The sequence below is a fragment of the Pelodiscus sinensis genome, chromosome 1 (assembly GCF_052426305.1).
Source record: "Pelodiscus sinensis isolate ZL-2025 chromosome 1, ASM5242630v1, whole genome shotgun sequence".
NCBI lineage: Eukaryota > Metazoa > Chordata > Testudines > Trionychidae > Pelodiscus > Pelodiscus sinensis.
The window spans coordinates 6,480,814-6,508,354 of record NC_143052.1 but is presented as its reverse complement, the minus strand read 5'-3'; the positions used below and the strand labels follow the sequence as shown (position 1 = coordinate 6,508,354).

The following is a 27,541-nucleotide window of genomic DNA, read 5'->3' as shown; positions in this document are numbered from 1 at the left end:
CGCCTCGCAGGTGTTGCCCGACGAGCTTGCTACACCGCGTTCTGAGCAGGGCGGGGCCGCGCGGGTGGAGTGACCAATCGGGAGGCAGGCGGGCTAGGGGGCGGGGCGAGGCTTGCTACACAGCGTTCTGAGCAGGGAGGGGCCGCGCGGGTGGAGTGACCAATCGGGAGGCAGGCGGGCTAGGAGGCGGGGCAAGGCTTGCTACACAGCGTTCTGAGCAGGGAGGGGCCGCGCGGGTGGAGTGACCAATCGGGTGGCCGGTGGGCCAGGGGGCGGGGCGAGGTGAAGCCGGGGGTTCTGCCAGCTGGTGGAGCTGGCGCTCTGGGTCGATCGGTGGCTGCGGCGGGCCAGGGCGGCTCCGGCCCCGGCAGTGAGTGAGCGGGCGGGGCGCGCCCGGGGCCATGGCCAGGCGGGGCGCGCCCGGGGAGGATTTCTCCTTCGTGAGCCCGCTGGTGAAGTACCTGCTCTTCTTCTTCAACCTGCTCTTCTGGGTGCGTGGGGGCGACAGCCACAGCGTGGGGAGGGGGCATGACACGTGTTGGGAGGGTGAGTCTCCTGCCCAGGGCATGGGGGCAGTGGGGCATGCTCCCAGGGCATTGCCGTGCCCAGGGTATGGTGGGGGTGGTCACTCAGGGGAGGGGGGTATCTGGAGTGTGGAAGGGGGCAATTAAAATCTGGGGGGGTAAGGTGGCAGGGGGAGGAAAAGGCCCCCTAGTATCTAGCCAAAGGAATGTCCTCTTCCCACTGCAATACAGGGGTTGGTGGTTCTTTAAGGAACACTGGCGGTTTCTTTTGATACATGCCATGGAGGAAGCACTCTGGCTCCCCCCCCTCCCACCCTCTTTCTCTCCCCCCCCCTTTCTGTTTGCCCATTCGTGAATTTTGACTAGTGATTTCATATTTGTAGGCTGCAGGGGTGCTGTCCAGACAGAAATCATTCCTTGGAAAGACCCTTCCCTGAGCCGCTGAAAGGAAAACCAAAAGGAAGGGGCAATTCCAATGTATTTCTCCTGCAAGTGACATGGGGCTGGCTTCACTTTGCCCAGTCCCCTTCCTGCCTGACCTCTTGCTCCTTGGCATGAAGCTGTTGTGTTTGGGTTCCCAGCAGGGGTTGTTAAAATCCATGAAACCTGTGTGAATTAACACCCAAGACAAAACTCTATTTTTAATACAGTTTCTCAAACTGTCAGTTCCCCCACTTCCTCTGTGACACATGGGCACCCCGGTAACTTTGTCCATAAACTGTGTTGTCAGCTGTATCCCTTTAAGAAATCAGTGGTTCTCAGAATAATATCAAAGAGGTTCACTTACTAGTGATCATGCCAGCTCATTCAGCATGAATACCCCTTATGAAGACCAACATGGTTGAGAACAGTGAATGACACTATGCTGAAAGGGCCTATTTAAACTTAGACTTTGACTGGTGTGTAAAATTGATCAGGGGACAGATATGGGACGGAAATGTCTTGTATGCTAGGAGTAGTTGGAAAGAGGCTGGGCTTCATGGATTTTCCAACCACTGCCGGCTGTAGTAACCTATCAGGAAGTACTGTCCTTTTGGATAACCACCTGAAGGTAAACTTGGCCCCCTGTCATCTCTGTTCCTTGCCCTGTGCTTTTCTATTTCACAGGCCCCGACTGGCTGCTGTGAGGCTGTAGGATGGGGTAGCTGATTAGCTGCTGGGTGTCTTGTTCGGCTATCTTACACTTTTCCCGTTTGTTTGCTTTACTAAAAGGACCTCTAAGGGATTTTTAAGAAAAAATATTGTTGCTCTTCAACGTCTGTAGAATTCACAGGGATGTTAACTTTAAAAATCACACGCCCCTCAGCATTTTTTTAAACCCACCGTGGATCTTTATTCATGTGCCATCAGTTTCCACCCTTGCTTTGGGGAGGGTTTCTTGAGGATGACAGGCCCACGCCAGAGAGTGAGTCTTTCTTTTGAAAGGAAAAATGTGATAGTCCCACGGCAACAGTGGACTTGCTACTTGGGACGGTTTTAAGTCGACTGTTGTTCTTGTTTACGTTGCCTGTTTCACTTCTTGTCGCTTTACTGGCGGGGGTAATGCCTGGGGGTAAGAAGAAGGTGCTTTTGGAGCAGCTTAGAATGACTACAAGTTAGGGTTGTATACTCACACCTGCCCCGGAGGCATTGTCAGGTGGCTGGCTGTTTCCAGTGCTGTGGAATGAATTCGGTGCCAGTAGCGTATCGTTTGCACTTAGCTGCTTTGCTCTTTCTTCCCAGGCTCGTCCAGATTACCCAGGTGTTCAGAGCTCACTGGGGTTGGCAATGGATCACCGCAGAGAGAATATCTTTGCTAAATGCCCACAGTGTCTGAGAAGGAATGGATCTGGGGTGGGTGATAATTTTCACAAGGGGGCCGCTTAATGAATTTTGGTACCTGGTCATGGGCCAGCTCCACCCCCAGAAGGGGTGGGGCCTGTGGTGAAAGAGGCGGGGCTGAGGATTAGCCTCGCCCTGCGGCTGACGGCTGTGAATTAAAAACACAGCAAAGGGCTCTCAGGTTCCTGGCCCCGCCGCTACCGCATTGTCTGGCAGCCACCTGGGGCTGCTGGGGCTATTTAAAAGGCCTGGAAATTCGGTGGCATGGGCAGCAAGATATAAATAGAAAGCGGCCAGATACAGTCCGCAGGCTGGATCAAAGTTTTAGGTGAGCCAGATCCGACCCCTGGGCCACATCTTGCCCATCCCTGATGTAAGTGGTGCTGGGTCCTGCCATGAGGGCTGGGGGCTGGACTTTCTGACCTCTCGGGGTCCCTTCCAGTTCTAGTGCTCTATGATTCTATGATGTTCTTTCACGTGAGCCCTCCAGATCCCTGAGCGGTTAGTTTTCTCCGGCTGCCCTGGTTTTGCATTGCCCTCTGCAGGGCTGGTCCCCACTGAACATGAGGATGTTACTATCTCCCTGTGAACTCCCAAAGAGGAAGTGGGCTTGGTATCGAATAGGGTAGTTTCATGGGTTGGTCTCGTGTGTCTGAAGAGACTTGGGCCAGCTCAGCACAAGAGTGAAACCGACATCCATACAGCCTAGAATGAACTCTCAGCTGGAAATCCCCACTAGGTCGCCCGTCCGTCTCCCGATACATCCGAACCCTCCTCTGGCCAGGGAGGTTTTCTTTAATTGCTGAGCTCCTTAGAGTGCTCCTCCACCTGGGAAGCCAGACCTCCAAGGGTTGTCACTTGTAGCTTGCTAAGAGCTGCCTCAAAGACCCATGTACTTCCAGCGTAGCAGAATCCTCTGCTTGTCGCAGAAGAGGGGTCCAGAAAGCGAGTATCTAGGCTGCTGTCCGGTGGCCAGAGCTGGGGGACTTGTGAATCCGGTTGTATTCCCGGTTTTGCTCCTGGACATACTGGCCTTGCCTACGTTAAAAGGGGTTTGCTGGTATAATGGCTGAAGTTTCCTCCGTCCTGTAATATAAGGGATAGCTCAGCGGTTTGAGCATTGGCTTGCTAAACCTAGGGTTGTGAGTTCAATCCTTGAGGGGGCCATTTAGAGACCTGGGGCAAAACCAGGGGATGGTACTTGGTCCTGCTGTGAGGGTAGGGGACTGGACTCAATGACCTCTCAAGGTCCCTTCCAGCTCTGAGATGGTATAGCTCCTAATTTAAAAAAAAAAAAAAAAAAAAAAAACACCAACCTGCATCTAGATGGGGGTTTTCCCAGGATGGCTGTATTAATGAGAGAGAGAGAGAGTGTACACAACACTTACATCTGCCTCTGGTCCCTTTTCCTGCCTGTAAAACGGGGGTTTCACCCAGAGAAGTTGAGGATTTAACGAACTGTCCCTTGCGAAAGAGACGGCTCTTCTGATCAAAGGTGCAGGGAGGTCGGACGAGGGGGTCTCTGATAAAGGCTCTGGACTCAGCCTTGTTGATGCCCTAGCCAGGGGGACTTCGTCACACACCTCAGCCTTAAAGACCCCGCGTTAGCGTGATCTGAGCCAAAGGGAGCCTGCGGCCTGAAATGAGAGTGCAGCGAAGGCATGTTCTGGGAGCCTTTCTTGGCACCTAAGGCGCGGTCCTGTGCTGATGTCTTTGACCTTCGTCTGGGCTGACGACCTTTCGTCCCCGCTGCCTCTCTCAGCCCTGCTCCCGCTGGCCGCTGCAGACCTGGATGGGGGCTGCAAAACCTCCTGGCCCAGCATTGTGCTGAGAGGAGGGAGTCACCCACTCGGGGACCCAGTGTCCCTCCAAACGTCCCTGGGGGTGGAGACCTGCCAGGCTGAACCAGGTGTCCCAGCACTTCCTTGCACAGACGCGAATTGCACGTTCTCCAGTTACCTTCCCTTTGCAGCTGAGCTGCTCTGGCCCCGTGTCAGCTCGCCTGTGTTTAGTTGATTTCTGGGGAGGAAGCTCCCAGGGGGAAGCGGTGTTCAATCCGGCTGGGTGGGGTGAGAGGTTAAGCCAAGCGGCCGGGCAGGTGCCTGCGTTCCCGGGAAGGAAGCCAGCACAGGTGCCGGGGGAGCGAGCGATGGAACAGGGCCGTGGCCTGGAATGACTCCTCATGGAGCCCTGCCCTGGGGTGGAGGCCCTGCCCGCCGGGCTGCTAATGGAATTACAGTCCCTCCGCCCGCCCAGCGGAGAGGGCGCGCCCTACCCTGGGGATACAGATTACAGCCCTTTATATAGCTCCCAGCGGCAGCTGAGCAGAGCAGCGTAAGGAGCTCAGGGCCCTGGAGGAAGGGGACGGGGAGCGGTGGAGGGCCGCGGGTGACACTCGCTTTGCAGTGAGCGGCCCGGCTGGGGAGGGAGCTCTGCGTGGGGTGCAGCTGGAATCCCCACCCCCACGCCCGCCAAAGCCTGCCCCTTCTCCCCGCCACCGAGTCCATCCAGGGATAAGGGGCAGAGGGACCTGCTGGCTGCCCTCCTCGGAGGTCTGCTCTAAGACCCGAATACAATTCTAGCAATGCAGAAGCAGGAGAGGGAAGCATCTGTATCCAGCCTCTTCCGTGTCCTGGGGGTGGCGGGGACCTGAAGGTAGTTCCCTGTGAAACTCAGGGCCTGTATGAAAACTTCCCTGTTTCTGTCACCCACACCGAGCCCTGGGGGGAGAGCCGGGGTGCTGCTCTTCGCAGGGTGGGCTAAGCCGGGTCCCTGTCTGCCTTGCAGAGTTAAGCACTTGGAGGAGCAAAGCCAGGTGGGAGAATTGTCTTGCACGCAGCATCCTGTGGATGTCCATGGGAGCCGTGAGGCTGTACCCTAGCGTGGGAATCAACCCGCTATCCTGGCCCTGGAGACTTGCCTTTGGTCGTTGCTTTCTGAGCAGGTCTTTGCGGGGGGGGGGGGTCTGTATGCAAGAAAAGCCCCCTGGCAGCAGATCTCGCCTAGCAGGGCTAGCCACAGCAATGTAGAGGGGAGAGCTTGCACCCGAACCCTGGCTGAGGAACCCTGGAAGGTGGGGGGGGTCTCCGATCCCAAGCCCCAGCCCCGCAAACCCGAGCCAGTTGCCCCGGTGCGGAGTCGGCGCCGGGTTTTCACCTGTCGCGGTGCACGTAACATTTATTCCGCATGCGGATAGCAAAAATTGGAGGGGCCTTGCCCTGGAGCATAGGGGAGTTTAGGGCACCATAGGCCAGGCCTGGCCTCTCCACGGGGCTGAACGTGAGTCACTGAGGGGAGAGAAGCACGCGTGAAACGAAGAGGAAATGCATCCGAGTTAGACGTCCCCGTGCCCCCAAGTGCGGGGGAGCTCGTCAGTGCAGCCTGTAGCGTGAAACTGCCCCCTGGGTGCGTGTCGGTGCTACATACGCACCAAGCGCGTCTACAGTCAGTCAGGCTTGGCGAAGAGGCTGCGCTTTTAATCCTCTCGCCACGGGAGCGACCCGCTTTGAAACGTTCCCTTCGGGCAGCGTCCCTTCCCAAGCAGAAGCGTGGCCTGTCCACGCCGCAGTGTTCTCCGTCTCCTGCCGCTGCTGCGTTTCTCGCCCCCAGATCAGCGCTCTTCCTCTTTGGAGAGCCGTTCGGCCGGCTGGCTGGCTCTGGCTGCCCTTTTGGAAAGCCCGGACGTGCTTGCTTGCCTGCCGCTCCCCCTCCGCCGCCTCCAGATTAGTGCCTGGTGTTTTCCTTTGCTCTCGGCTTACAGACGCCCTCTGCGTCGGGGCCGCCCGATATGCCTTGGGCAGATGCAGCAGCCTGGCCCCGGGTTCTGGGGCTGGGTTGCGGCAGGCAGCGATGGGGTGGGGAAGAGGTACCCCATAGAAGTGCCGGGCAGCCGGCGGTGCCCTGAGGCAGGGTCCTGGTTCCTGTGGGGCGGGAGGACTGCAGAGCGAGAGGCAGGCATGCCCTGTACAAGCCCTACTGAGCCAAGGAGCAGGCAGTGTGAAGGTCGATGACCAGGGAGGATAAAATCGGGCTACATGTGTAAATAGCTCCCAGGGCTGGACCCCTCTGAGCCCCTCAAGCAGAGACAGCTCCAGACTCAAACTGCCCAGGCCTCTTTCCTTTTCAGCTCTTGCTTTTCTCTGCTGCCTACTCCTCTCTGGCAGAGAGATGCCAGCCTGGGTCCGCTGTGCCCCATTGGAAGTCTCCCCCGGGGAGCAGAGCCCTGTCCCATGCTCTCCAGGGATGCAGCCAAGCCAGCCCGGCTTCTGAGCTCACGTAACGCTCGGTGCATGTAATGCATGTGAGCGTCGGTGCCTGCTGGCCAATCAGGGGAAGCAGAGGGGTGTACCACTAGGGGCCTACACATCCCAACCTACTTGTCTGTCCGGGGGAGGGATATGAGCAGCGTTCCCAGTAAGCTGCACGCTTGGGCAGCCACCCAGGAGAGATTTAAATGCCGCCCAATGGATTAGCAGAGTGCTCACAACTGGCAGGATAGGGTGGTGCACATACCCACTTGCCTTGGTGCACGTGACAAAATTTATTCTGCACCGAAATGGAAAATTGGATAGGGGAATGTGTGAAGTGCCCCCCCCCTCCCATTGCTGCTACAAGCTCCATTCATTTCATAAGAGCCCAGCTCTGATGTGTGTCCCTTTGGCCCTGGCCCTGACTTGGAGGGGGGAGCTGTTTGGTGACTCCTCTGCCAGCACCTGGGGTGTCCTGGCTTCTCCCTCCCTGGCCTGTCAGCCCAGAGACAGCATGGGCCAGCGGTGGCTATGAGCCCCATTGCTATGTCTGGGTTTGGCTGAAGGCAGCCACAGAGGAAGGGAAGGGCTGCGGATGGCCCCCGTGCAGCGGGGGTGTCACCACACACTGGCAGATGTCAGCTGTTCAGGCTTGGGAGCTGATCCCTCTGCCCCACCTGCCGCTTGCTTGATGTGTGTGATCCATCGCTCCTCCAAGTCTGAATTGGAGCATTCACACAGGCGATCGTCCGGAACTCAGTGCACGGGCTGGGTGGAGGAGAGCCATTTACATACATAAAAAGGGCCATTCTGGGTCAGACCAAAGGTCCATCTAGCCCAGTGTCCTGTCTGCCAACAGTGGCCAGCACCAGGTGTCCCAGAGGGAGTGAACAGAACAGGGAATTATCACGTGATCCCTCCCTTGTCACCCATTTCCAGCCTCTGACAAGGAAAGGCTAAGAACACCATCCGTACCCATCCTGGCTAATAGCCATTGGTGGACCTAACCTCCATGAATGTATCTAGTTATCTTTTTTGAGCCTTGTTAAAGTCCTGGTCTTCACAACATCCTCTGGCAAGGAGTTCCACAGGTTGACTGTGTGCTGAGTGAAGAAAAACTTCCTTTTGTTTGTTTTAAACCTGCTGCCTATTCATTTCATTTGGTGACCCCCGAGTTCTTATGTTACGGGAACAAGTAAATGACTTTTCCTTATTCACTTTCTCCATTGAAATATTGTCGCTTTTCCCGGGTGCAGCTTTGCATCACTCCAGGGGAGTCGGGATTTCTGTGGGCCTTGGTGCAGGTCATTTCCCTGCTGTGTTGGGATGGGGAGTGGGTCTGGTGTAGGGATGTAAAATCCCATTTAATTGGTTAACTAGTTAAACACATTGTTTAATTGGTTAACTGATTAAAGTGGGGAGATCGGAGCGGGGGTCGCTCCAGCCTGGATATGGTCTGCTGCCCCCTGCTGGGCTGGAACACCCCTCCTGTGGCTCCTTCTAGGGCTGGAGCAGCTCCCACCAGTTAACCCATTAAGAGTGAGGTTTACTGGTTAAACATTCACCTCCCCAGCCTGGTGCAGCGGCGTCACTGGCGTTTTAACCCCCGTGTGTCCCAGGACGGCACTGCACAGGGTTAGCTGCGGGGGCTGCTAAAGGGATGTGGATGAAGGCAGCAGGGTGGTTTTAGGGGTGCAGACACCGCCCGCAGCGTGACTTGTGTAGGAAGTGACTGGCGTTTGGGGAGCCCTTGGCCTCGTGGGTGTGATGATCAAGAAAAGGTGGCACGTGGGGCTCTGCATTTTTTTTTTCCCTCTCCGTGGCTTTTGCAGTCGACTGCTTCTCCTGGGAAGTCACAAACGAAGCGTGAAACCCAGGTGTTCTCTTTGCCTCGGACGCAGTCCCCAGCTTCAGCGGCGTGGAACATTCCTAACTGCACGCGTCGCGCCCCGGCGCCCTGCAAGCGTGTGCGGCGCAAGCCCGGTTTCCGTGTGGGCCGGGCGCGACGGCTCTGGCTGCAGGCCGGGTGCCACGGCTGCTGCGTAGGCAGAACAGAAATCCAAGGTCGGGCTCCTGGATTTGAAGGCCCCAGGTCTGTAAGCGAAGGCTGCGGCAGGTTCGTCCGTGTCTATTTGGCGCCCAGAGAGGCGAGCCATGCTGCGCAGATGTGGCTAATGCGAAGGCAAACTCGGCTCAACCAGCCTGAGCCACGTGCCAAAACCTCTCCGGGGTGCAGTCACACCGAACTAGTGGGGTTTCTATGGCAACTTAAAGGAGCAGAGGGCTTGGTAGCAACTGTGTGTCCCAGGCGTACAGGCCACGGAGGTGCAAGTGGGGTACACTGGGCAGGGTAGGAGGCAGAAGAGACTTCCCCCTCTAGCTGATGGGGGATACTCAGGTAGGAGAGCCACCAAAGCAGACAGCTGAGGTGCAGAACAGCAGAGAGCAGGTAGGCTGTGTAAAAATTCTCTCTCCTCTCCTGCCCTAGCCGCAGTTCACATGAGACTGAAGCCAAGAGTTGCCGTTGGATCTCTCTATTTTACATAAACGTGTGTAAAAACGTAAGGTTTTAAGTCCGTACCAAGCCTACGGCCAATAGAAAAATGTCCACGACTCTGACAAATAATTTCCTGATTGCCCAGTGGCCCCAGGCAAGATGGAGGCTGCGTTCTGGCAGGTGCTGGGTGCCCGTGTGGTAGGGGCAACTTCGGTGCTGAAGAGCTTACTAGCTAAATGGGCGAGGGAAGGGTGGGGAGGGGTGGTGGTAGGCCCACAGTTGTGCAGCGGCTCCATCGCCTCCAGGCAGCGACCCCATCCGTCTTCTGGGCCGTACCCAGGGCTGAGCTCAAGCAAGAAAAGGTATTTAAAATGCTGGGTTAATGTTTAACACGGGGTGTCCCCTTTGACATGTAAATACCAGAGGTGGTTCCTTTATTTCCTGGCTGTGTTCAGAAGCAGCAGCAAAACATAGCTTGGGACATAGACACGGACTTGGGGTGTTCCTGGGCACAAGCAGGGTGGAGAGGAGCGGGTGGGGGGGTGTGCAGGGGGGTGGAACAGGGGTGGGGTGAGGGTGGGGCCTTGGGAGGAGAAGGGGCGGGGCTTCAGAGCAGGGGTAGAGTGAGGGTGGGGCTTCAGAGCAGGGGTGGAGTGAGGGCGGGGCTTCAGAGCAGGTGTGGGAAGGGGCGGGGCTCAGAGCAGGGGTAGAGTGAGGGCGGGGCTTCAGAGCAGGTGTGGGAAGGGGCGGGGCTCAGAGCAGGGGTAGAGTGAGGGCGGGGCCTCAGAGCAGGTGTGGGAAGGGGCGGGGCCTCAGAGCAGGTGTGGGAAGGGGCGGGGCCTCAGAGCAGGGGTGGAGTGCGGGCGGGGCTTCAGAGCAGGTGTGGGAAGGGGCGGGGCCTCAAAGCAGGGGTGGAGTGCGGGCGGGGCTTCAGAGCAGGTGTGGGAAGGGGCGGGGCCTCAGAGCAGGGGTGGAGTGCGGGCGGGGCTTCAGAGCAGGTGTGGGAAGGGGCGGGGCCTCAAAGCAGGGGTGGAGCATTCACAGGGTAAAAACAAGTCAGCACCTGGGGCAAGGTAGCTGTTTGCCCTGGAGTAGTCTAACTCCTCCCCCTCTCCCCCCCTCCCGAAAAACCTGTTAGCCTCCTAACTCCGCCTTAGACCCAACCCCCCCCCCCCCCCCCCCCCGGAAAGCTCTACCGCTCGTGTACGGCCGCCCGAGGGCCTCGGTGCTCGGCTCCTGCCCACCCGGCGGCACGGCTGGACACGGCGGCGCTGGTTCCAGCACAAGGCTGGCGGCCAGCAGGATGAGTGACCCAGAGATGCTCCGGCCTTTGGACCCAGCCTGTCCTCTGGGGAGATGCGAGCAGCAGAGTGTAGCCTAGGGAGTGAACTGCAAGGCCAGGGGCGCGCTCACTATGCCGGGGGAGCTGCCCGCTGCGGGAGAGATGGGGCCACTGCCCATCTAGCCATGCCCAGGTGAGTGCAATGGGAAGAGGCCAGAGCTGTTGCATGGGTGGGGAGATGCTGGTGAGAAGACCGGCCCCAGGGGGACGATGGTGACCGCTTGGGGGGGGCGGAAGGGACGTATTTGACAGTGGCTGCTTTGCTCCAGCCACTAAAATGGCCCCAGGCTTTGCTGACGGCCCCAGTAGCTGCTGCAGGTCTCTCCTCTCCCGTGCATGGAGCCTTCTGCATCTGGGCTTGCGAGGCAAATGGGACCCGTGTCGGGTCCTGCCTCTGCCGCTTGGTTTTCACTCCAAACCCTCGCGGAGTCCTGAGGAGCCGGGGTGTGTTGGGGTGGATGGACTGACACGCAGGCTCCTCTGGGAAGCAAGCCACCCCACCCCCATCCCCAGCCCTCAATGCTGACCAAGAAAGTGAGGCTGCGAAGGGCTGTGATTGCCCCTGACCCTGCAGGTACAAGCATGCCCCCAATTCCTTTCCCTCGGTCACAATCCAACCCCCTGCACCCCAGTCCAGTGCCCCGGGACACAACTGTGTCCTTCCCCCAAACTCCCTTCTGCACCCAACCTCCATCCCAGACCCCACACCTCCTCCATTCATATCCTGGAAGAAAATCTTGGAGTGGCTCCCCCATCCAAAGTTATTGCCCACCCCTGGGCGAGTCCCTGCTGAGGTAGTGGGGGTGGGTGTGCTGGAATTGTCCCCCCACCACAAGTTGGAGCCACCCCTGCCTGCAACATGCCCAGGCCGGAACAACAGCCCGTGTCTGCGGCAGGTCCCATGAGGCTGGAGCAGCCACCTGCCTGCAGTAGGGGAAGAGCTGCTCCAGCCCCCACTGCTTAACTGGAACCAGTAAGCCTCACCCAGTAAGGGTGAGGCTTACTGGTTAACCTTTCACATCCCCAATCTGTACTGGAACCAGTCTTAGCGCATTCATAAATGATCTGGAAAAAGGGGTAAACAGTGAGGTGGCAACATTTTCAGATAAGTCCCAAGCAAAGAGCTTCAGACGAATCTCACAAAACTGGGTGACTGGGGAACAAAAGGGCAGATGAAATTCACTGCTGATGAATGCAAAGAAATGCACATTGGAAACCACAATCCCAACTATACGAACAGATTAGCCGTTACCACTCAAGAACGAAATTGTGGCGAGTTCTCTGAAAACAGCCTCTCGACGTGCAGCTGAAGTCCAAAAAACCAAACCATGCTGAGACTCATTAAGAAAGGGTTAGAAAGTAAGACCGAAAATATCGTTTTCCCTCTCTAAATCCATGGTACACCCACATCTTGAATACTGCATGCAGCTGTGGTTGCCTCTTTTCAGAAAAGATACATTGAAATGGAAAAGAATCAGAGAAGTGCCACAGAAACTTGGAATGGCTTTCATATGAGGAAAAATTAATAAGATTGGGACTTTTCAGCTTGGAAAAGAGACAACTAACGGGGGGGAATATGAGAGAGGTTAATACTGGGATGGAGAAAGCAGATAAGGAAGTGGTGTTTACTCCCGTCTGTAACACAAGGGCTACGTCTAGACTGGCATGATTTTCCGCAAATGCTTTTCACGGAAAAGTTTTCCGTGAAAAGCATTTGCAGAAAAGAGCGTCTAGATTGGCACGGATGCTTTTCCACAAAAGCACTTTTTGCAGAAAAGCGTCCGTGCCTGTCTAGATGCTTTTTTGCACAAAACAAATCTCAGCTGTCTACACTGGCCCTTTTGCGCAAAAGCTTTGCGTAAAAGGGACTTTTGCCCGAACGGGAGCAGCATAGTATTTCCGCAAGAAGCACTGATTTCTTACACGAGCGCATCAGTGCTCTTGCAGAAATTCAAGTAGCCAGTGTAGACAGCTGGCAAGTTTTTCTGCAAAAGCACTTGCTTTTGCAGAAAAACTTGCCAGTCTAGACACAGCCCAAAAGTAGGGAGTCACCAAATGGAATTAATAGGCAGCAGGTTTAAAACAAACACAAGGAAGTCGATCTTCACACTATTCATGGTCAACCTGTGGAACTCCTTGCCGGAGTATGTTATGAAGGCCAAAGCTATATCAGTTTAAAAAAAAGAACAAGATAAACTCCTAAACAGCCCCTTAGTCCAAACCTGTGGCAGCTGGCCTGGGCCTGCCACGGGTTTTTAATGCTACTTTATTTGTCCCCTGTGAGATCCAAGTGAAGGAAGCTTTAGAACGCTGAAAATCCCGGCAGGGGCTGTGCAGTCGGGACTGAGTCCTGGTCAGGGACTCCTGGACTTGATTCACGGCTCTGCCCCAGGTGCCGGCTGTGAGCAAGCGGCTTCACTCCTGAGCCTCAGTTTCTCTCTTTCCAGGAAGCAGGCTCGTGTTTGGACAGTGCTGTGCACGTGATTGCTTCTTGTTCCCAGCGCTTCTCCCCCGGGGCCAGAGAGGCCAATCTTGGTTCTGAGCTTCCTTTTGCAGGGCATTTGGTGCCGGAGCTGCAAACCACCTGCCGGTTACCAGCTTCCCCTTTGCCAGCCACAGGGGGTCCCGGGTTCCCCCACTGGGTTTGCTCCTGCCTCGCTACACACGGGACTGGGACGATCTCCTCCCCCGGGCATGGATTCTCTTCTTGTTGCAAAGCAGCGGCAAACCTCACACACAGCCAGAGGAGCAGAAAGAATCCACTTCTGCTCCACGTCATTGTTCAAAACGCTGCTGGGCCAGCCGGGCGTGGCGTCCCTGGGCAGGAGAGGGCAGGGTGTATGTATGTGGCCCTGCGGGGTATATGACACGCGCCCCAATGGCTGGCTGCAAAGTGTCCCTCCGGGCATTGATTCTTGGCGGGGGAATCCGGAGCTCGCGCCTGGCCCTGCAAGCTGAAGTCCCTGCCCTGCAGAGAAGAGAATGACATTTTCTTGGCGTGCTGCCCTCAGCCCCACTTGGACCCCCCATCGGTGTGGGAAAGGGGTGCAGTCAGTCCCCTGCCACGGCGACGTGCTCTGTGGATCTTCGTCCTGCGGGGACTGGGCACGGTGAGGCTCAGTATCCTGAGCCCTGCTGGCAAAGGGAAACTGAGGCACCAAGTGACTCGCTCAAGGACACCCAGCAGACTACCCCTGGGCCTGATTCATGCTGCTTAGCAAGACCCCAAGCACCCCTCAGGTGGGGAGAGGCCGGTCAGCCTTGGTGGGGCCGACCAGGGCTTGATGAGGTCCGCATGTGGGGAGCAAGGCTCTGTACCCTATTGCCGATCCCCTGAGCCCTCTGGCACACACACACCCTGGTACCCCTCCTCCCTTAAGGACACAGCCTGTCCGGGCTGATGTGCCGAGCCGGCAGCTGGCTCTGAATCTCCACATCCTGCCTTCACAGATGATCTCCATGGTGATGGTGGCTGTGGGCATCTACGCCAGGCTGATGAAGCATGCGGGTGAGCGGCAGGTCTGCTGCGGGGTCCGGGCGGGAGCTCTGGGCTCGCTCTCCCCAGGGGTAGGACCCCGGAGACCGGCTGCCCTGGAAGCAGGAGGGGGCGGGGAGGAGAACCGAGCCTGGGGAACTCGCTGAGGGGGGCTGAGGCCCGCAGTGGGGGAGTGTGGCCTATTGCTGGCCTGTCGCCCCCAACGCCGTCAGCTGCTGGGGCGGGAGGGGGGACGCTGCTGCCCCTGTCCAGCGGTGCTGAGTCACATCCCCTCCCACACGCACCGGGCCCCTGGCCCATATCACAGGCCTGGGGCCGTTGTCCATTGCCAAATAGCCCTCTGCTCTTGCAGCCGGGTGGGGTTTCAGCCGCCTGGGCCTGGGGGCGACATTCCAGCAGGGCCCCTGGTCTGTGTCAGCGCTCGGGGCCCGGGGCCCAGCGGGGTGCCTTACCTCTGGTGCAGCAGCAGTGGGCAGAGCGGCCAAGCCCCTCCCCAGCTGGCCGGTATCCTCGGCTGGACCCCTGAGGGACAGTCCCGGCTGGGCCCCAAGCTCCCTAGTGAGGGCTGTGCTGAGCTGGGATGGAAGGGAGGAGACGGGCCCATCAGTGTCCCGCAGCCGGCTCCCAACCCGCCTGGGCCAGGCGCCTCCCTCCCCGCCTCCCTCTGCTGCAGCCACTGGGGAGAGGGGCTAACGAGACCCCCAGCTCCTGGGGCAAAGGGCAGTGGGCAGGGCCCTCCATGGGGACTTTCGCCCCCAGATGCTCCGGGGGGGCAAGGAGGGACCCAGGGTGGGGCAGGAGCCTGGCTGCAACATGGGCCCTGAACGTCCCAGGGTCTCCCCGAGCCAGGAGATGAGCTGGGCCCCCGTCTGGCTCAGGCCTGGGGTTGCCAGACGGTTTCAACAAAAAGACGGGACACACGGGACCTTCCATCCTGACCGACGTTCCATCGTCCTCGGGAAATCCCTGCCGTTCCCATTGTCTCGATCCCATTGTCTCCATTTCTGTCCCGCACGGAGAGCTCAACTCCAGGCCTGCCCGGTTCCAACCGGACACCCGGCCCCCCTGCTCACGCCCGGCTCTGACTCTGCCCTCCCCAGGGGTCGCTGCCGGCCCCCTCCTGTCCTGGTGAGACGATCTTGAGTGGCTAGCTGGACCCAGGCTGGGGGCTGTTGCAGGGATGTGGTGGGGGGGGACAGGACAATGAGAGAGGCTGGGGTCCCAAAGGAGACTTCCCACCGCCCCACCCCATAGAGCCGTCTCCTTCTGGGTCCTTTCCTAGCGGGGGGGAGGGGAGGCAGCTGGACTAACGGCTCTGTGCTCCCCCATGCCTGGCAGAGGCGGCCATGGCCTGCCTGGCGGTGGATCCTGCCATCCTGCTCATGGTGGTCGGCGTCCTGATGTTCCTGATCACCTTCTGCGGCTGCATCGGCTCCCTGCGTGAGAACATCTGCCTGCTGCAGACGGTGAGGGGGCCCCGGCTCTGGGGCGGAGGGGACCCTCTTGGGGGTTATTGCCAAGATTGGGGACCCTCACTGCCTACTTGGGCAGCCGTGGGGATTCGGGGGGGGGGGGGTCTCTCTGCTCTGTCTCCTGTTTCCATCCCCCACCCAAGGGTGTGAAATTTGCTGGCACCCAGCCCTGCTGAGTGTGGTGCCCTCTAGTGGCTGGAGCTGGGGAACTTCTGCGCCACCGTAGATCCTTAACCGTGTGCCTCCGAGGGGAAGAGACCTTTTCCACGTAATTGCACAGACGCAGAATTTCCCGTTCCTTCCAGCTGATTGGATGCGGGTGGGTAGCAGCTGCCCATAGCCAGGGAAGAACAGACTCAGGAGATCGGTAGAGAGTGGTAGGACTGCCTGTAGTTCCACCGCGGAGAGCTGTAGCTAGGTGTTTGCTAGCTGGGATGCGGACAATGCTGTAGAGCAGCGTAGTAAATCCACGAGGTGGGTTCGGTCTGATTCGGCCCTGGACCAGCGACCCAGCGCAGTGCTCCAAGAGGTGCCGTCTTTCCAGGCGAGATGTCACGCCCGCGGTCTGAGCACTTGGGAACGGTAAAGATCCTACCGCCTCGTTTGCACGAACGGGGTGTTAACTCCACCCTGCCCCTCGGCCTCCCCCGGCAGCTTCGAAAAGCAGCGGTGTCTCTCTTCCCATCCCAGTGCTCTGGGTATTGGGAGACAACGGCGCAACTCCTCCCCAGAAGTGGCTGCATTTCCGTGCTGGGTGAAGCCATCAGTGGGTAAGAGTCTGTGAAAAGACCACGTAACACGACAGGCCCGGAGTCCTGCTGCCCTGTGACTTGGCAGCATCAAGCATCCCCGCTGGAGTCACAACGACACAACTGGGGCTCTAAGGGGTGTTGTCTTTCTTTGCCTCCTCCGTGGCAATTTGCTGACCGCTGTTTTCCCTCCCCGGCAGTTCTCAATCTGCTTGACCATCATCTTCCTGCTGCAGCTGGCAGCTGGAGTGCTGGGCTTTGTCTTCTCGGATAAGGTAAGGACCCGAGGTTCACCAAACAGCTGGGGTGAGCACCCTTCTTTTGAGTGGGGGGGCGGAGGACGCCCCTGCATAACAGCAGGGACCAGCCATGACTGGGCCGGGAACTGCCTGGGAGCACAGACCGGATTTCTTCCCTTCAGCGCCGAGGTTTGGTCTCTGCCCTCGTTGGCTTTGTCAGTGGCCAGCGTTCCGGTTTCCTGGAGGTTCCTCCCCGCAGTGGCGGGGCAATGGTGGGGCAGGATGGGCCTGGGCGAGGCTGCCGGCCTGCGATTCAGGAACGTGGGCGCAGCTCGTTGGAGCCAGGTGGTGGGTGGCGCCCGCCCGTCAGGCAGCTGGGAGGGAGGGAGGCGCTCGGATGCTCCAGTAGCAAGGGGCGGGCGAGTACCTGGGGAGGAGGGGACATCTCCCTGGCGACCTCTCGGCGTTCGTCCCCCAGGCACGCGGGAAGGTGAGCGAGATCATCAACAACGCCATCGTGCATTACCGGGACGACCTGGACCTGCAGAACCTCATCGACTTCGGCCAGAAGGAGGTGAGTCCAGTCGCCAGGGGCCATGCACGTGGCCTCCGGCCTCCTATGGGGTGACTGCTCCGGGCAAGCTCTCTGGCCTCCTCTGGGATGGGGAGGACTGGGTCTGCCCGCCCCATCGAGGGACGGCCGGTCCTTGGCCAGGCTGGTGAGATGGCTCTCCAAACTCTCACACGGTTCCCCTCTCTTTAAAACCTCCTTGAAATCTCCTCTCCTGCCTGTGGACCCAAATTCCCTTTCAAAGCCTGGAACGTGATCTTTCTCTTCGCCATCTCCACGTGACCACGATCTGCCCCCCCCGGCGTCCCTCCCCAGAGCAGGGAGCAATCTGCTTCCCCATCACGGGTTCCACATCCTCCTGCTTCCTTGTGGACCCCACCCCCAACTTCCTTTGGGAGGGCGGAGCCTTCAGAGACCACACCCCCTCCCACTGTGAGTCCAGTAATAGTGCTAGTCGCCGGTGCTCGCCGAACTCTCGTGCATACCATATGCACGAATGATTTTTGTCTTGGTCCCTGGACCAAGCTGGCGTTGCACATCTGGGGTTTCATTAGGCCCCCACCCGCTGCACGGACCCTTATTAACCCTTTGTCTCCCGCAGCCCTGTCCTCCCACTTTCACTGCTGTCTCTAGTTCATTAGAAAAGTCAGATTGGAGATGGCGGAGTTAGGCGGAGGGCGAGCGGCGGAGAAATACGATCCCGCTTTCTTTGCCATTCCCTGGCTTCTCCTTTTGCCCACGTTGTCACCTGTAACACGCGTAAAGCCACATTACAAACCGACTCTTCAGCTTCCTTCTCCGGGGGGAGTAATGTATTTGTTTTTCATTCTCCAGCCCTTAAGCTGTTGTTTATGTAGGACCTACTAAAACCTTTAAACCCCCCCCTTCGAAGTGACCTAGCTTCTTTTTTAAAGATGCTTTTTTGAGATCTGCCCCGTTTCCCCTCCCCTGCCCGCCAGCCCTCTTTGACCTGGGCTGTCTCATTACAGTTCAGTTGCTGTGGGGGTGTCTCCTACAAGGACTGGTCCCAAAACATGTATTTCAACTGCACTGCTGACAACCCCAGCCGGGAGCGCTGTTCCGTGCCTTATTCTTGCTGCCTGCACGCTGCCGACCAGGTAAGAGCAGCCGGAACAGGACCTCTTCTCACCACCCTCAAGTTGGGGCCCCTCCCTCTACCCAGGCCCAAGGAAGACTCTAAGCCGGAGAGCTGGGGATGGGTAAAACTGCCCAGAAGTTATAATGGAGGGGAGCTCGCTGTGGCTGAGCCCAGTTTGGCTGCCAGAGGGCAGAATCCCTTCAATGCTCAGCCACCTCCCTGCTTTGTCCCATGCCCAGCTGTGCTCTGGCTCCTTCTGCCGGGCTCCCAACACCCCCCTTCTCCCTGCTGGTGGATGGTCCGCTTCAAAGGTCCGGTTGAGAGGCTGCGTCCTCCCAGCTGGCCCAGGAGGCTTCTTGACTGTTGGGTCCTGGGCTGACGCTCTTGTGCAGCCAAAATATTGGACTCCTCCGCCACATGCCCTGCGCCATTCAGAAAAAGAGAAGTCAGGACCACCTGGGGAATTCCAGAGCTTCAGTACCCAGGACGATAATGGAGCAAACCAATCAGCCTTCAATTTGCAAACTCCTAGAAGATAATAAGGTGATTAAGTAACAGCCAGCATGAATCTGTCAAGAGCAACTCATGTCCAACCTTTCTAATAGCTTTCTTTGATGGGGTAACCAGCCTTGTGGATGGGGGAAAGTGGTAGATGTGGTATATCTAGACTTTAGTAAAACAACAAGTAATCCTGCAGCACCTTAGGCCCTGTCTGCGCTAGGAGATTATTTTGAATTTACTAAATTTGACTTCTGGGCACCCGATTTAACACATTCGAACTTCCGTGTCCTCTCTACAGGGAAAAATCGAATGTAGTCCAAGGCAGGCTCTGTTAATGTGATAGGAGTTACTATAGAGAACTTTCTGGGTGTCTGGCTGGTGAGTCTTACCCACATGCTCAGGGTTTAGCTGATCGCCATATTTGGGGTCGGGAAGGAATTTTCCTCCAGGGTAGATTGGCAGAGGCCCTGGAGGTTTTTCGCCTTCCTCTGTAGCATGGGGCACAGATCACAGCTGGAGGATTCTCTGCATCTTGGGGTCTTCAAAGTATTGGAAGGTTTCAATATCTGAGATATAGGTGAGAGGATTATTCTAGGAGGGGTGGGAGAGATTCTGTGGCCTGCACTGTGCAGGGGGTCAGACTAGATGATCATTATGGTCCCTTCTGACCTTAAAGTCTATGAGTCTATGAGAATGTGGACCCGCTATTTTGGACTCAGAGGCCTGGGGATCTGCAGGATGCCTCCCAGAGGCCAATTAGTTCCAATTAGTGGCACCAGAGCATCCACACAGCCGTTATTTCGGTCTTACGAGTTCGGGAAGAGCGTTATTCCTCATAAAAAGCAGGACTACGGAGTTCAAATTCCACGGCTCCTTATTCTAAAATAATGGGTTTGGTCGTGTGGATGCATCACTTACAAATTTGACTTTGGGAGAGTTATTTTGGACTCAAGTCCTAGCATAGACCAGCCCTGAGAAACTAACAAATAAACATGCAAACTAACGAACAGACATGCATCTGACAAAGTGGGTCTTTGCCCACAAAAGCTTATGCCTCAATAAATCTGTTAGTCTATAAGGTGCCACAGGACTCCTTGTTGCATTTGCAGATCCAGACTAACACGGCTACCCCTCTGATACTTAACAAATATATGACAAGTAGAGGAAAAAAAGAGGGAACCTCCAATTATACAGGGAAAGGGAGGGGAAAAAAACCTGTCAATGGCAGTGCTGGTGCTATTGAGGCTAATTGGGTGGTCAGGAAGTGTTCCATACTTAGCTTTTGATGTCATTTGGGTGTTGAATATAACGGCCCATCCAGTTCGTGTCTTTGCTCAAGCCATGAGAGAGAGAGTATCAAATTTGACATGACAGCCAGTTCAGCAGTTTATCTCTGTAGTTGTCTCCTGAAATTCCTTTGTAGAAGAATGGCCACTTTTAAATCTATTAATGAGCGTCCAGGTAGGTTATAATGTGCTCCTGTGGGCTTTTGTATATTACCATTTCTGAGATCCGACGTGTCCATTTCACCTTTGTTGTCCACTCGTCTGAGGAAGTGGGTTTTGCCCACAAAAGCTCATGACCCTATATATATATATATTTATATTTGTTAGTCTCTAAGGGTATGTCGACACTAGCCCCCTAGTTCAAACTAGGGAGGCTAATGAAGCATACCGAAATTGCAAATCAAGCTCGGGATTTAAATATCCCGTGCTTGATTTGCATGTTCCCGGCCGATCGCCATGTTTGAAACTTACAAGCCCGAACTTACTGCCCGCGTCTATATGCGGCAGGGAAACGGGCGTTTGGAATAAGGCTTTATTCTGAACTACCTGTTATTCCTGCTGGAATGAGGTTTAACAGGTAGTTCAGAATAAAGTCTTATTCCAAATGCCCGTTTCCCTGCTGCGTGTAGACGTGGGCAGTTAGTTCGGGCTTGTATGTTTCAAATATGGCGATCGGCCGGGAACATGCAAATCAAGCGCGGGATATTTAAATCCCGCGCTTGATTTGCAATTTCGGTATGCTTCATTAGCCTCCCTAGTTCAAACTAGGGGGCTAGTGTAGACATACCCTAAGGTGCTACAGGACCATGCATTGTTTTTTTTAAAGTTACAGAAACAGGGCTAGTCCTCTGAGACTTTTTTTTAGACTTTAGTAAGGCTTTTGATACTGTCTCTGGTGACCACCTCATGAACAAACTAGGGAAATACAACCTAGATGGAAGCAACTCTAAGGTGGGTGAATAACTGATTGGAAAGCTGTTCCCAGAGAGCAATCATCAGTGGTTCCCAGTCATGCTAGATGGTACTGGGGTCCCATAGGGATCAGTTCTGGGTCCAGTTCTATTCAGTATCTTCGTAAGTGGTTTAGATAATGGCACAGAGAGTACACGTCTCAAGTTTGCAGAAGATACCAAGTTGGAAGGGTTGCTTTGGAAGGTAGGATTAAAATTCAGAATGATCTGGACAAACAGGAGAAATGGTCTGAAGTCAGTAGGCTGAAATTCAATAAGGACAAATGCAAAGTGCTCCACTTAGGAAGGAACAATCCGTGTCACAAATACAGAATGGGAAGTGACTGTCTAGGAAGGGTACTGCAGAAGGGAATCTAGGGGTCATAGTGGACCACAAGCTAAATATGAGTCAACAGTGTGAGACAGTTGCAAAAAAATCAAACATGATTCTGGGATGCATTAACAGGCGTGTTGTGAGCAAGACATGAGAAGTCATTCTTCCGCTCTATTCTGCGCTGGTTAGGCCTCAGTTGGAGTACTGTGTCCAGTTCAGGGCACTGTATTTCAGGAAAGATGTGGAGAAATTGGAGAAGGTCCAGAGAAGAGCACCAAAAATGATGAAAGGTCTAGACAACATGACCTCAGAGGCAAGACACAAAAAAATTGTGGGTTTTTTTTCTAGAGAATAGGAAACTGAAAGGGGACATAAGATTTTTGTTTTGTTTTGTTTTTTCCCCTCAAGTACCTAAAAGGGAGGGAGAAAAACGGCTTTCCTTAACCTCTGAGGATAGAACAAGAAGCAATGGGCTTAAATTGCAGCAAGAGAGGTTTAGGTTGGACTTTAGGAAAAACTTCCTGCCTGTCCCGGTGGTGAAACACTGGAATCAATTGCCCAGGGCGGTTGTGGAGTCTCCATCACTGGAGATTTTTAAGAGCAGGTTGGACAGACACCTGTTGGGGTTGGTCTGTGTAATACTTGGTCCTGCCGTGAGCGCAGGGGCCTGAACCTCACGAGGTCCCTTCCCGGTCTAGGATTCATCTCCCCCATGGGATTGATCCCTGTGCTTTAGTGACCTTTGCAGCTGAGTGAATCTTCAGGCCACTAGGGGGCGCTCCTAGCCCAGCGACTCCTCCGGCTCTAGTGAGCCAGGCTGGAGCCATTGCTGGGGTGGAGGGGGGGGGGTCTCTGTGCTGGCTGGGAGGGAAGTTCCATCAGCCGAGACGGGGGGGGGAGGGCTGGTGATGCTCTCTGGGACTCTGCTAATTCTCCTCCCTCGAGGCGGGGTGGCTGGGGCAGCCCGTTCAGATGGGCCCTGCCCCCCATGGCTGAGCGGCTCTAGTTTGTTTCTGGGCCCTAGCCATGGGCAGTGGGTAACCCCGTGGGCTGGGGAGGCAAGTTCTCCCCATCCAGTCCATCTTCCAGCCAAGACGCTCCCCTTTTTGCCCACCGGAGCCCAGCCACCACCCATGGCCGCTGTTAGCCCCTGCCCCGTGGTCCTGCCACAGCCCCCTCCCACCCCGTGGCCGCTGTTAGCCCCTGCCCCGTGGTCCTGCCACAGCCCCCTCCCGCCCCGTGGCCGCTGTTAGCCCCTGCCCCGTGGTCCTGCCACAGCCCCCTCCCGCCCCGTGGCCGCTGTTAGCCCCTGCCCCGTGGTCCTGCCACAGCCCCCTCCTACCCCGTGGCCGCTGTTAGCCCCTGCCCCGTGGTCCTGCCACAGCCCCCTCCTACCCCGTGGCCGCTGTTAGCCCCTGCCCCGTGGTCCTGCCACAGCCCCCTCCCGCCCCGTGGCCGCTGTTAGCCCCTGCCCCGTGGTCCTGCCACAGCCCCCTCCCGCCCCGTGGCCGCTGTTAGCCCCTGCCCCGTGGTCCTGCCACAGCCCCCTCCCGCCCCGTGGCCGCTGTTAGCCCCTGCCCCGTGGTCCTGCCACAGCCCCCTCCCACCCCGTGGCCGCTGTTAGCCCCTGCCCCGTGGTACTGCCACAGCCCCCTCCCACCCCGTGGCCACTGTTAGCCCCTGCCCAAGCCCCCTCCTGCCACTGCCCTTGCCCCAGGGTAGTGCCCCCAGCCTGCCCTAGAGAGCTGGTGGGTGGCGCTGGCCCCGATGCTGGGAGGCCAGGTGGCATGGGGCAGCCCCCAGCCTCTGACACCCACAGAAGGCTGAGGGAGAGGGGCTGGGGTGGAGCATGGGGAAAAGGGGGATCCGGTCACGGACCTGGGGGACAAAGAGGGGCTGATTCGGGGGTTTCCTGAGTTCACCAGTCACAGGCAGGCTGGGACTTGGGGGGGTACCGGTCCCACTGTCTCCGGGTGGGTCAGGGAGATGGGGCCGCGCTGGAGATGCGATCCTACCCCTTCCCTCTGCCCCCGCCTCTCCCACCTGGGAGAGCCCTGCGCTGCCGTTGCTGGGTGGAAAAGGAGTCCCGTGTGCGGCGCGTGTCGGCCGGTGCCCCGCGGACGTGCAGGGGGTGGCAAAGCCGCTCCCCATACGGCAGGGCCCCCTGGGGCTGGCTCGCCCGGGGAGTAGTGCCCGGCAGCCTGGTCTCCTAGACGCCGCAAGCGATGGTCTAGGCGACGGCCCGGCAGCTCTCCAGGTGAGGAGGCGAGCTGTGGAGTCCAGCCGCTCTGGGGGTGGGGGAATTGGGGCTGGGGGTTAGGGGAGTGAGCGTACAGAGCATGGAATCCTAGAATCCCAGGGCTCCAGCCCCCTGCCCAAAACGGGACCAACCCCAACTCAATCAGCCCAGCCAGGGCTTGGTCAAACTGGGACTTAAACACCTCTAGGGACGGAGATTCCACCCCCCTCCCCAGGGAACCCAGCCCAGGGCTTCCCCACACTCCTAGGGAAATCAGTTTTCCTAATATCCCACCTAGACCTTCCCCCACTGCAACTTGAGACCATTGCTCCTCGTTCTGCCATCTGCCCCCACTGAGAACAGCCTCTCTCCATCCTCTCTGGAACCTCCCTTCAGGAAGTTGAAGGCTGCTGTCAAATCCCCCCTCACTCTTCTCTTCTGCAGACTAAACAAGCCCAAATCCCTCAGCCTCTCCTTGTAGGTCATGTGCTCCAGCCCCCTCATTTTGGTCACCCTCCGCCAGACCCTCTCCAATGCGTCCACGTCCTTTCTGTAGGGGGGGCCCAGAACTGGACACAATACTCCAGATGTGGCCTCACCAGAGCTGAGTAAAAGGGAGTAATCACGTCCCTAGATCTGCTGGCCATGCTCCCCCTAATGCCCCCCAATATGCCAGGTCAGCTGGCGTTAACGAGGCCCCACTGGCAGAGGAAGCAGGGCCGTGTCCCATGTGCCATCGGACAGCGGCTCGGGACGACCTGGCACAGGGGCGCCGGAGCGACTTGCCGGCGTGAGGTGAGGCCACGTCCCTCGGCCCCCAGCTCGCTCTCACCTGCCCTTGTGCTTCTCCACAGGCCGTCATCAACACCATGTGCGGCCAGGGCATGCAAGCCATGAACTACCTGGAGGCCAGCGAGTTCATCTACCCCAACGGCTGCATCGACAAGCTGGTGAACTGGATCCACAGCAACCTCTTCCTGCTGGGGGGCATCGCGCTCGGCTTGGCCATTCCCCAGGTAGCTCCTGCCTGTCCCAGAGGGGCCTCGCCTGGGCCGGAGGGGCAGCCCTCTGCCTTCAGACCGGGGGGTCGGTGCCCGGTGGCTCTGGCCGAAGGGGACCAAGGAAGTCCCAGCTGGCTGTGCGTGCTCTCACCCTGCCTCGCATAGCCCTGCAGGGGTATCTGGAGCCAGGGTCGTCAGCTGGACCAAGGGAGTGGGTCCCTTAGATCTCGGGGGGGGGGGGGGGGGAGGGGCAGCAGCCTGCCGTGTGTGTGTGTGTGCGCGCACGCACACACGAGTGCACTCCCCCCCCACCACACACACACACGGTAGTGGTGGATCTGGCAAGCTAGCAGCATTCAGAACGGGAGGGGTGAATTACTCCCCCCCAGGTCACCAGCCTCCATGGGCCGTGGGTGAAGGAAGGGCTGGGGGAGGCAGGCTTCTAGCCCCGCCCCTTCTACCCAGGCCACGCCCCCCAGTCTGCACACGGTCCTAGCCTCCCTGTCCCCAAAGCACAGGGAGCAACACTCCGCCCCTAGAACGCCTACAGCAGGTGTACTGGGGGCGGAGTGTGGGCGGGGCCAGGCTGGCTGTTTGGGGAGGCTGTACCCTCCCCTGCCTAGCCTATGCCAGCCCCCTGACCCAGGATGGGGCAGGGCCTGGCTTATGCGATGGACCCACTGATCCCTAGAGAAGGATCCCTGCTGGGTGTTTAGGAAGCCCCCTCGCCATGGCCCATGCTAGCGCCCTCTGGGGCAGGAGTGGGGCAGAATTGTTTCCCGGGTGCCGATTCGGGGCCCGTTTTGGCTCTGTGTGTCAGGATCGCACCAGCCTGCTGGGATGTGGCATCCACCAGAGCTGTGCACGGGGAGCCCGGGGCAGGATCGGCCGAGTTGCTGGGAGCCCTTGCCGGCCGCTGTCCCCTTTCCAGCTCCAGCGAGCGTCTCTCCCGGGTACCACGGGTGAACAAAGGATGCTCTCCTGGAAGCCGTGCGCGTGTCACTCGGCAACCGTGCTCTGATTGGCTGAGCTGCAGGAGAGGGGTGCGCTGATTGGCCAGCGGGGATGTCAGCCGCTCCTGGTTGCAGCCGCGAACGCCCTTGGGGTGCCTTCAGCCTGTGGCTCTCTCCTCTCCTTGCAGCTGGTGGGAATCCTGCTCTCCCAGATCCTCATCAACCAGATCCGAGACCAGATCAAGCTGCAAGTCTACAATCAGCGGCACCAAGCGGATCCTTGGTACTGACCCCCCCCTCCCCGCCCCAAGAGGAGCGAGGCTTTCCCGCTGGCGCTGCACGTTTCCAGCATGAAGAGACCTGCACTGTATTGCTTCCCCCTGCCCTGCAGGGGCTAAAAGTGGGGATCCCCCCACAGGAGCAGAAGAGACCCCCCTCCCTCGGCAGCCGTGTGAAGCATCGTCCATAGCCTCGTCCCAGCTGTCTCAGGAGCCTTTTTTTGGCAGGGTCTCTTTTAAAGAGGGGGAAAGAGCAAAATGTTTCCCAGCTCTGGGGAATTGCCTTGAGCCACCGTGGCGCATTCGCACTGGGCTGGCGGGTACCGAAAGGAGGCCAGAGGGGAGGGGTTGGGGGTCTGATGCAGGCACAAGCTGCTTTCCTGCTTGGTGGTCCTGGAGCACAGAGAGGGGGCCTCGCCAGCTTCCTTCCCCCAGTCCCTGGGCCAGCTCCCGGCATCCAGATGGGAATGACGCCAGACAGCCAGGATCCTGCGCTGAGCTTCACGGATGCTTCTCTGGCTTAAACGTAGCGGGGGGGAGGGCAGAGGATGTAACTTGTTGCCAAACACCAGGCTGCGAATCGGATCTGGAGGCTAGGGGGAAGGGGGCAGACTCCGAAGCAGGGGCTGTGAAGCCTCTAACCACTAGGCCCTCCAGTCCTTCCCCAGGCTGTGAGGGCCGGGACACTCTCCGCATTTCCTGGCAGGGCGGGTATCCCTGGGACACACTGCTGGGTCGCCGTGGAGATGATGAAACCTCCCTTGAGGCCGAGTTTCCTGAAAGCAGGGCCCCGGAGCAGACAGCAGCGGCTCAGGAGAGCCCTCAGGCGGTGGGTTAGTTGTCTAGCCAGAGGTCCGCGTGACTCCTGGCTCTGGACTCTCCAGACAAGTGGACACAACCAAAGACCGGCGGGTGCGCTGGCTGCCCCAGGTCCAGTCGGAGTGTGCCGTCGCCTGCGGGGCTTGGCCGTGGGAAGGGACTGAAGCGGAGCTCCTCAAGCAGTGAATTGGGAGCCCTCTTTACCCCTCCCACCAATCAGCCAGCCTGTGTCGGTCCAAAGCGGTCTGCGAGAAGATGCCCACCGTGGGGTGAGGCGGGGCTGTGAGGCAGGCAGGCATAGCGGGAGTGGAGGGTTGCGGTTATCAGCCTCGGCTGGGTTTGCTGGGGAACCCGCCAGGTCACGCCTAAGACTACGAATGAACCGGAGGGTTTGCTGCATCCCAGCCGCTGGCAGATTAGCTAGTTGCCTGCGTGGGGGGGGAAGATACTTGCCCCTGGAAGGCTCCTCGCCAGCAAAGGTGGAACAAGATCCAGGGGCCGGGAGTTGGCATCGTTAAATACGGTGCACGTTTTCACCGGCGCCGGTAATGAGCCAGTGGAATAGCGTCCTCTGGGGTGGAGCGGATTCACCATCCGGGCTCGGTGGCTTTCTAAAAGACGTCCCCTTTGAACCACACATTACGGGCCCCATGCAGGCATCGTTTGGTGGAATTCTCCAGCCTGTGCCTGGCAGGAGGTCAGATGAGATGAGGGCCACGGTCCCATGCCCGTGGGTAGCTTATCCTGGACGGGGGCCGGTGCCAAAGGAAGGTCTCCCCATCCTTTCCCCTCTGCCAATCACGCTCGGGTAGCGTGCGCCCTGGTGCAGCACCCAGGTGGAAAGCAAGACCACGCGATCGGTGCTGCCTTTGGGAGTGGACGTCTGCGCACGTGCTGTCCTGCCCACAAGAGGCAGCATCTCCTCCTCGCACGCAGAAGCTGAGAGCGTCCTCTGGGGACATGCCCATCTCCGTATCGGAACGCTGCCCAAAGGGAGGGATCGGCAGGGACGAAATGTTTTGGGGCGCTTGTAACACGCGGGTTCTCGCTTTGTCTGTGAAATTAACTCCACTGTGATGTTTTCCCTTTGCTGCTGCGGAGAATCAAAGCAGATTGGGCTCTG

At 57.9% G+C, this 27,541-nt stretch overlaps 1 protein-coding gene across 3 annotated transcripts; it reads left to right on the top strand.

The window, feature by feature from the left end:
- Positions 1–286: 286 nt before the first annotated feature.
- Positions 287–27,541, top strand: TSPAN33 (tetraspanin 33). 3 transcript variants are annotated; one of them, XM_075925441.2, is made up of 8 exons: positions 287–452; positions 13,882–13,939; positions 15,266–15,393; positions 16,349–16,423; positions 16,866–16,961; positions 17,948–18,076; positions 24,222–24,383; positions 25,510–27,541. In XM_075925441.2, the coding sequence occupies exons 1-8, from the start codon at positions 402–404 to the stop codon at positions 25,609–25,611; spliced, it is 801 nt and encodes a 266-aa protein (XP_075781556.2). In that variant the 5' UTR covers positions 287–401; the 3' UTR covers positions 25,612–27,541. The 3 variants fall into 3 exon arrangements, with proteins under 3 accessions (XP_075781556.2, XP_075781553.2, XP_089634208.1); XM_075925438.2 differs by having other exon boundaries at positions 287–491; XM_089778082.1 differs by lacking the exon at positions 287–452 and adding an exon at positions 514–546.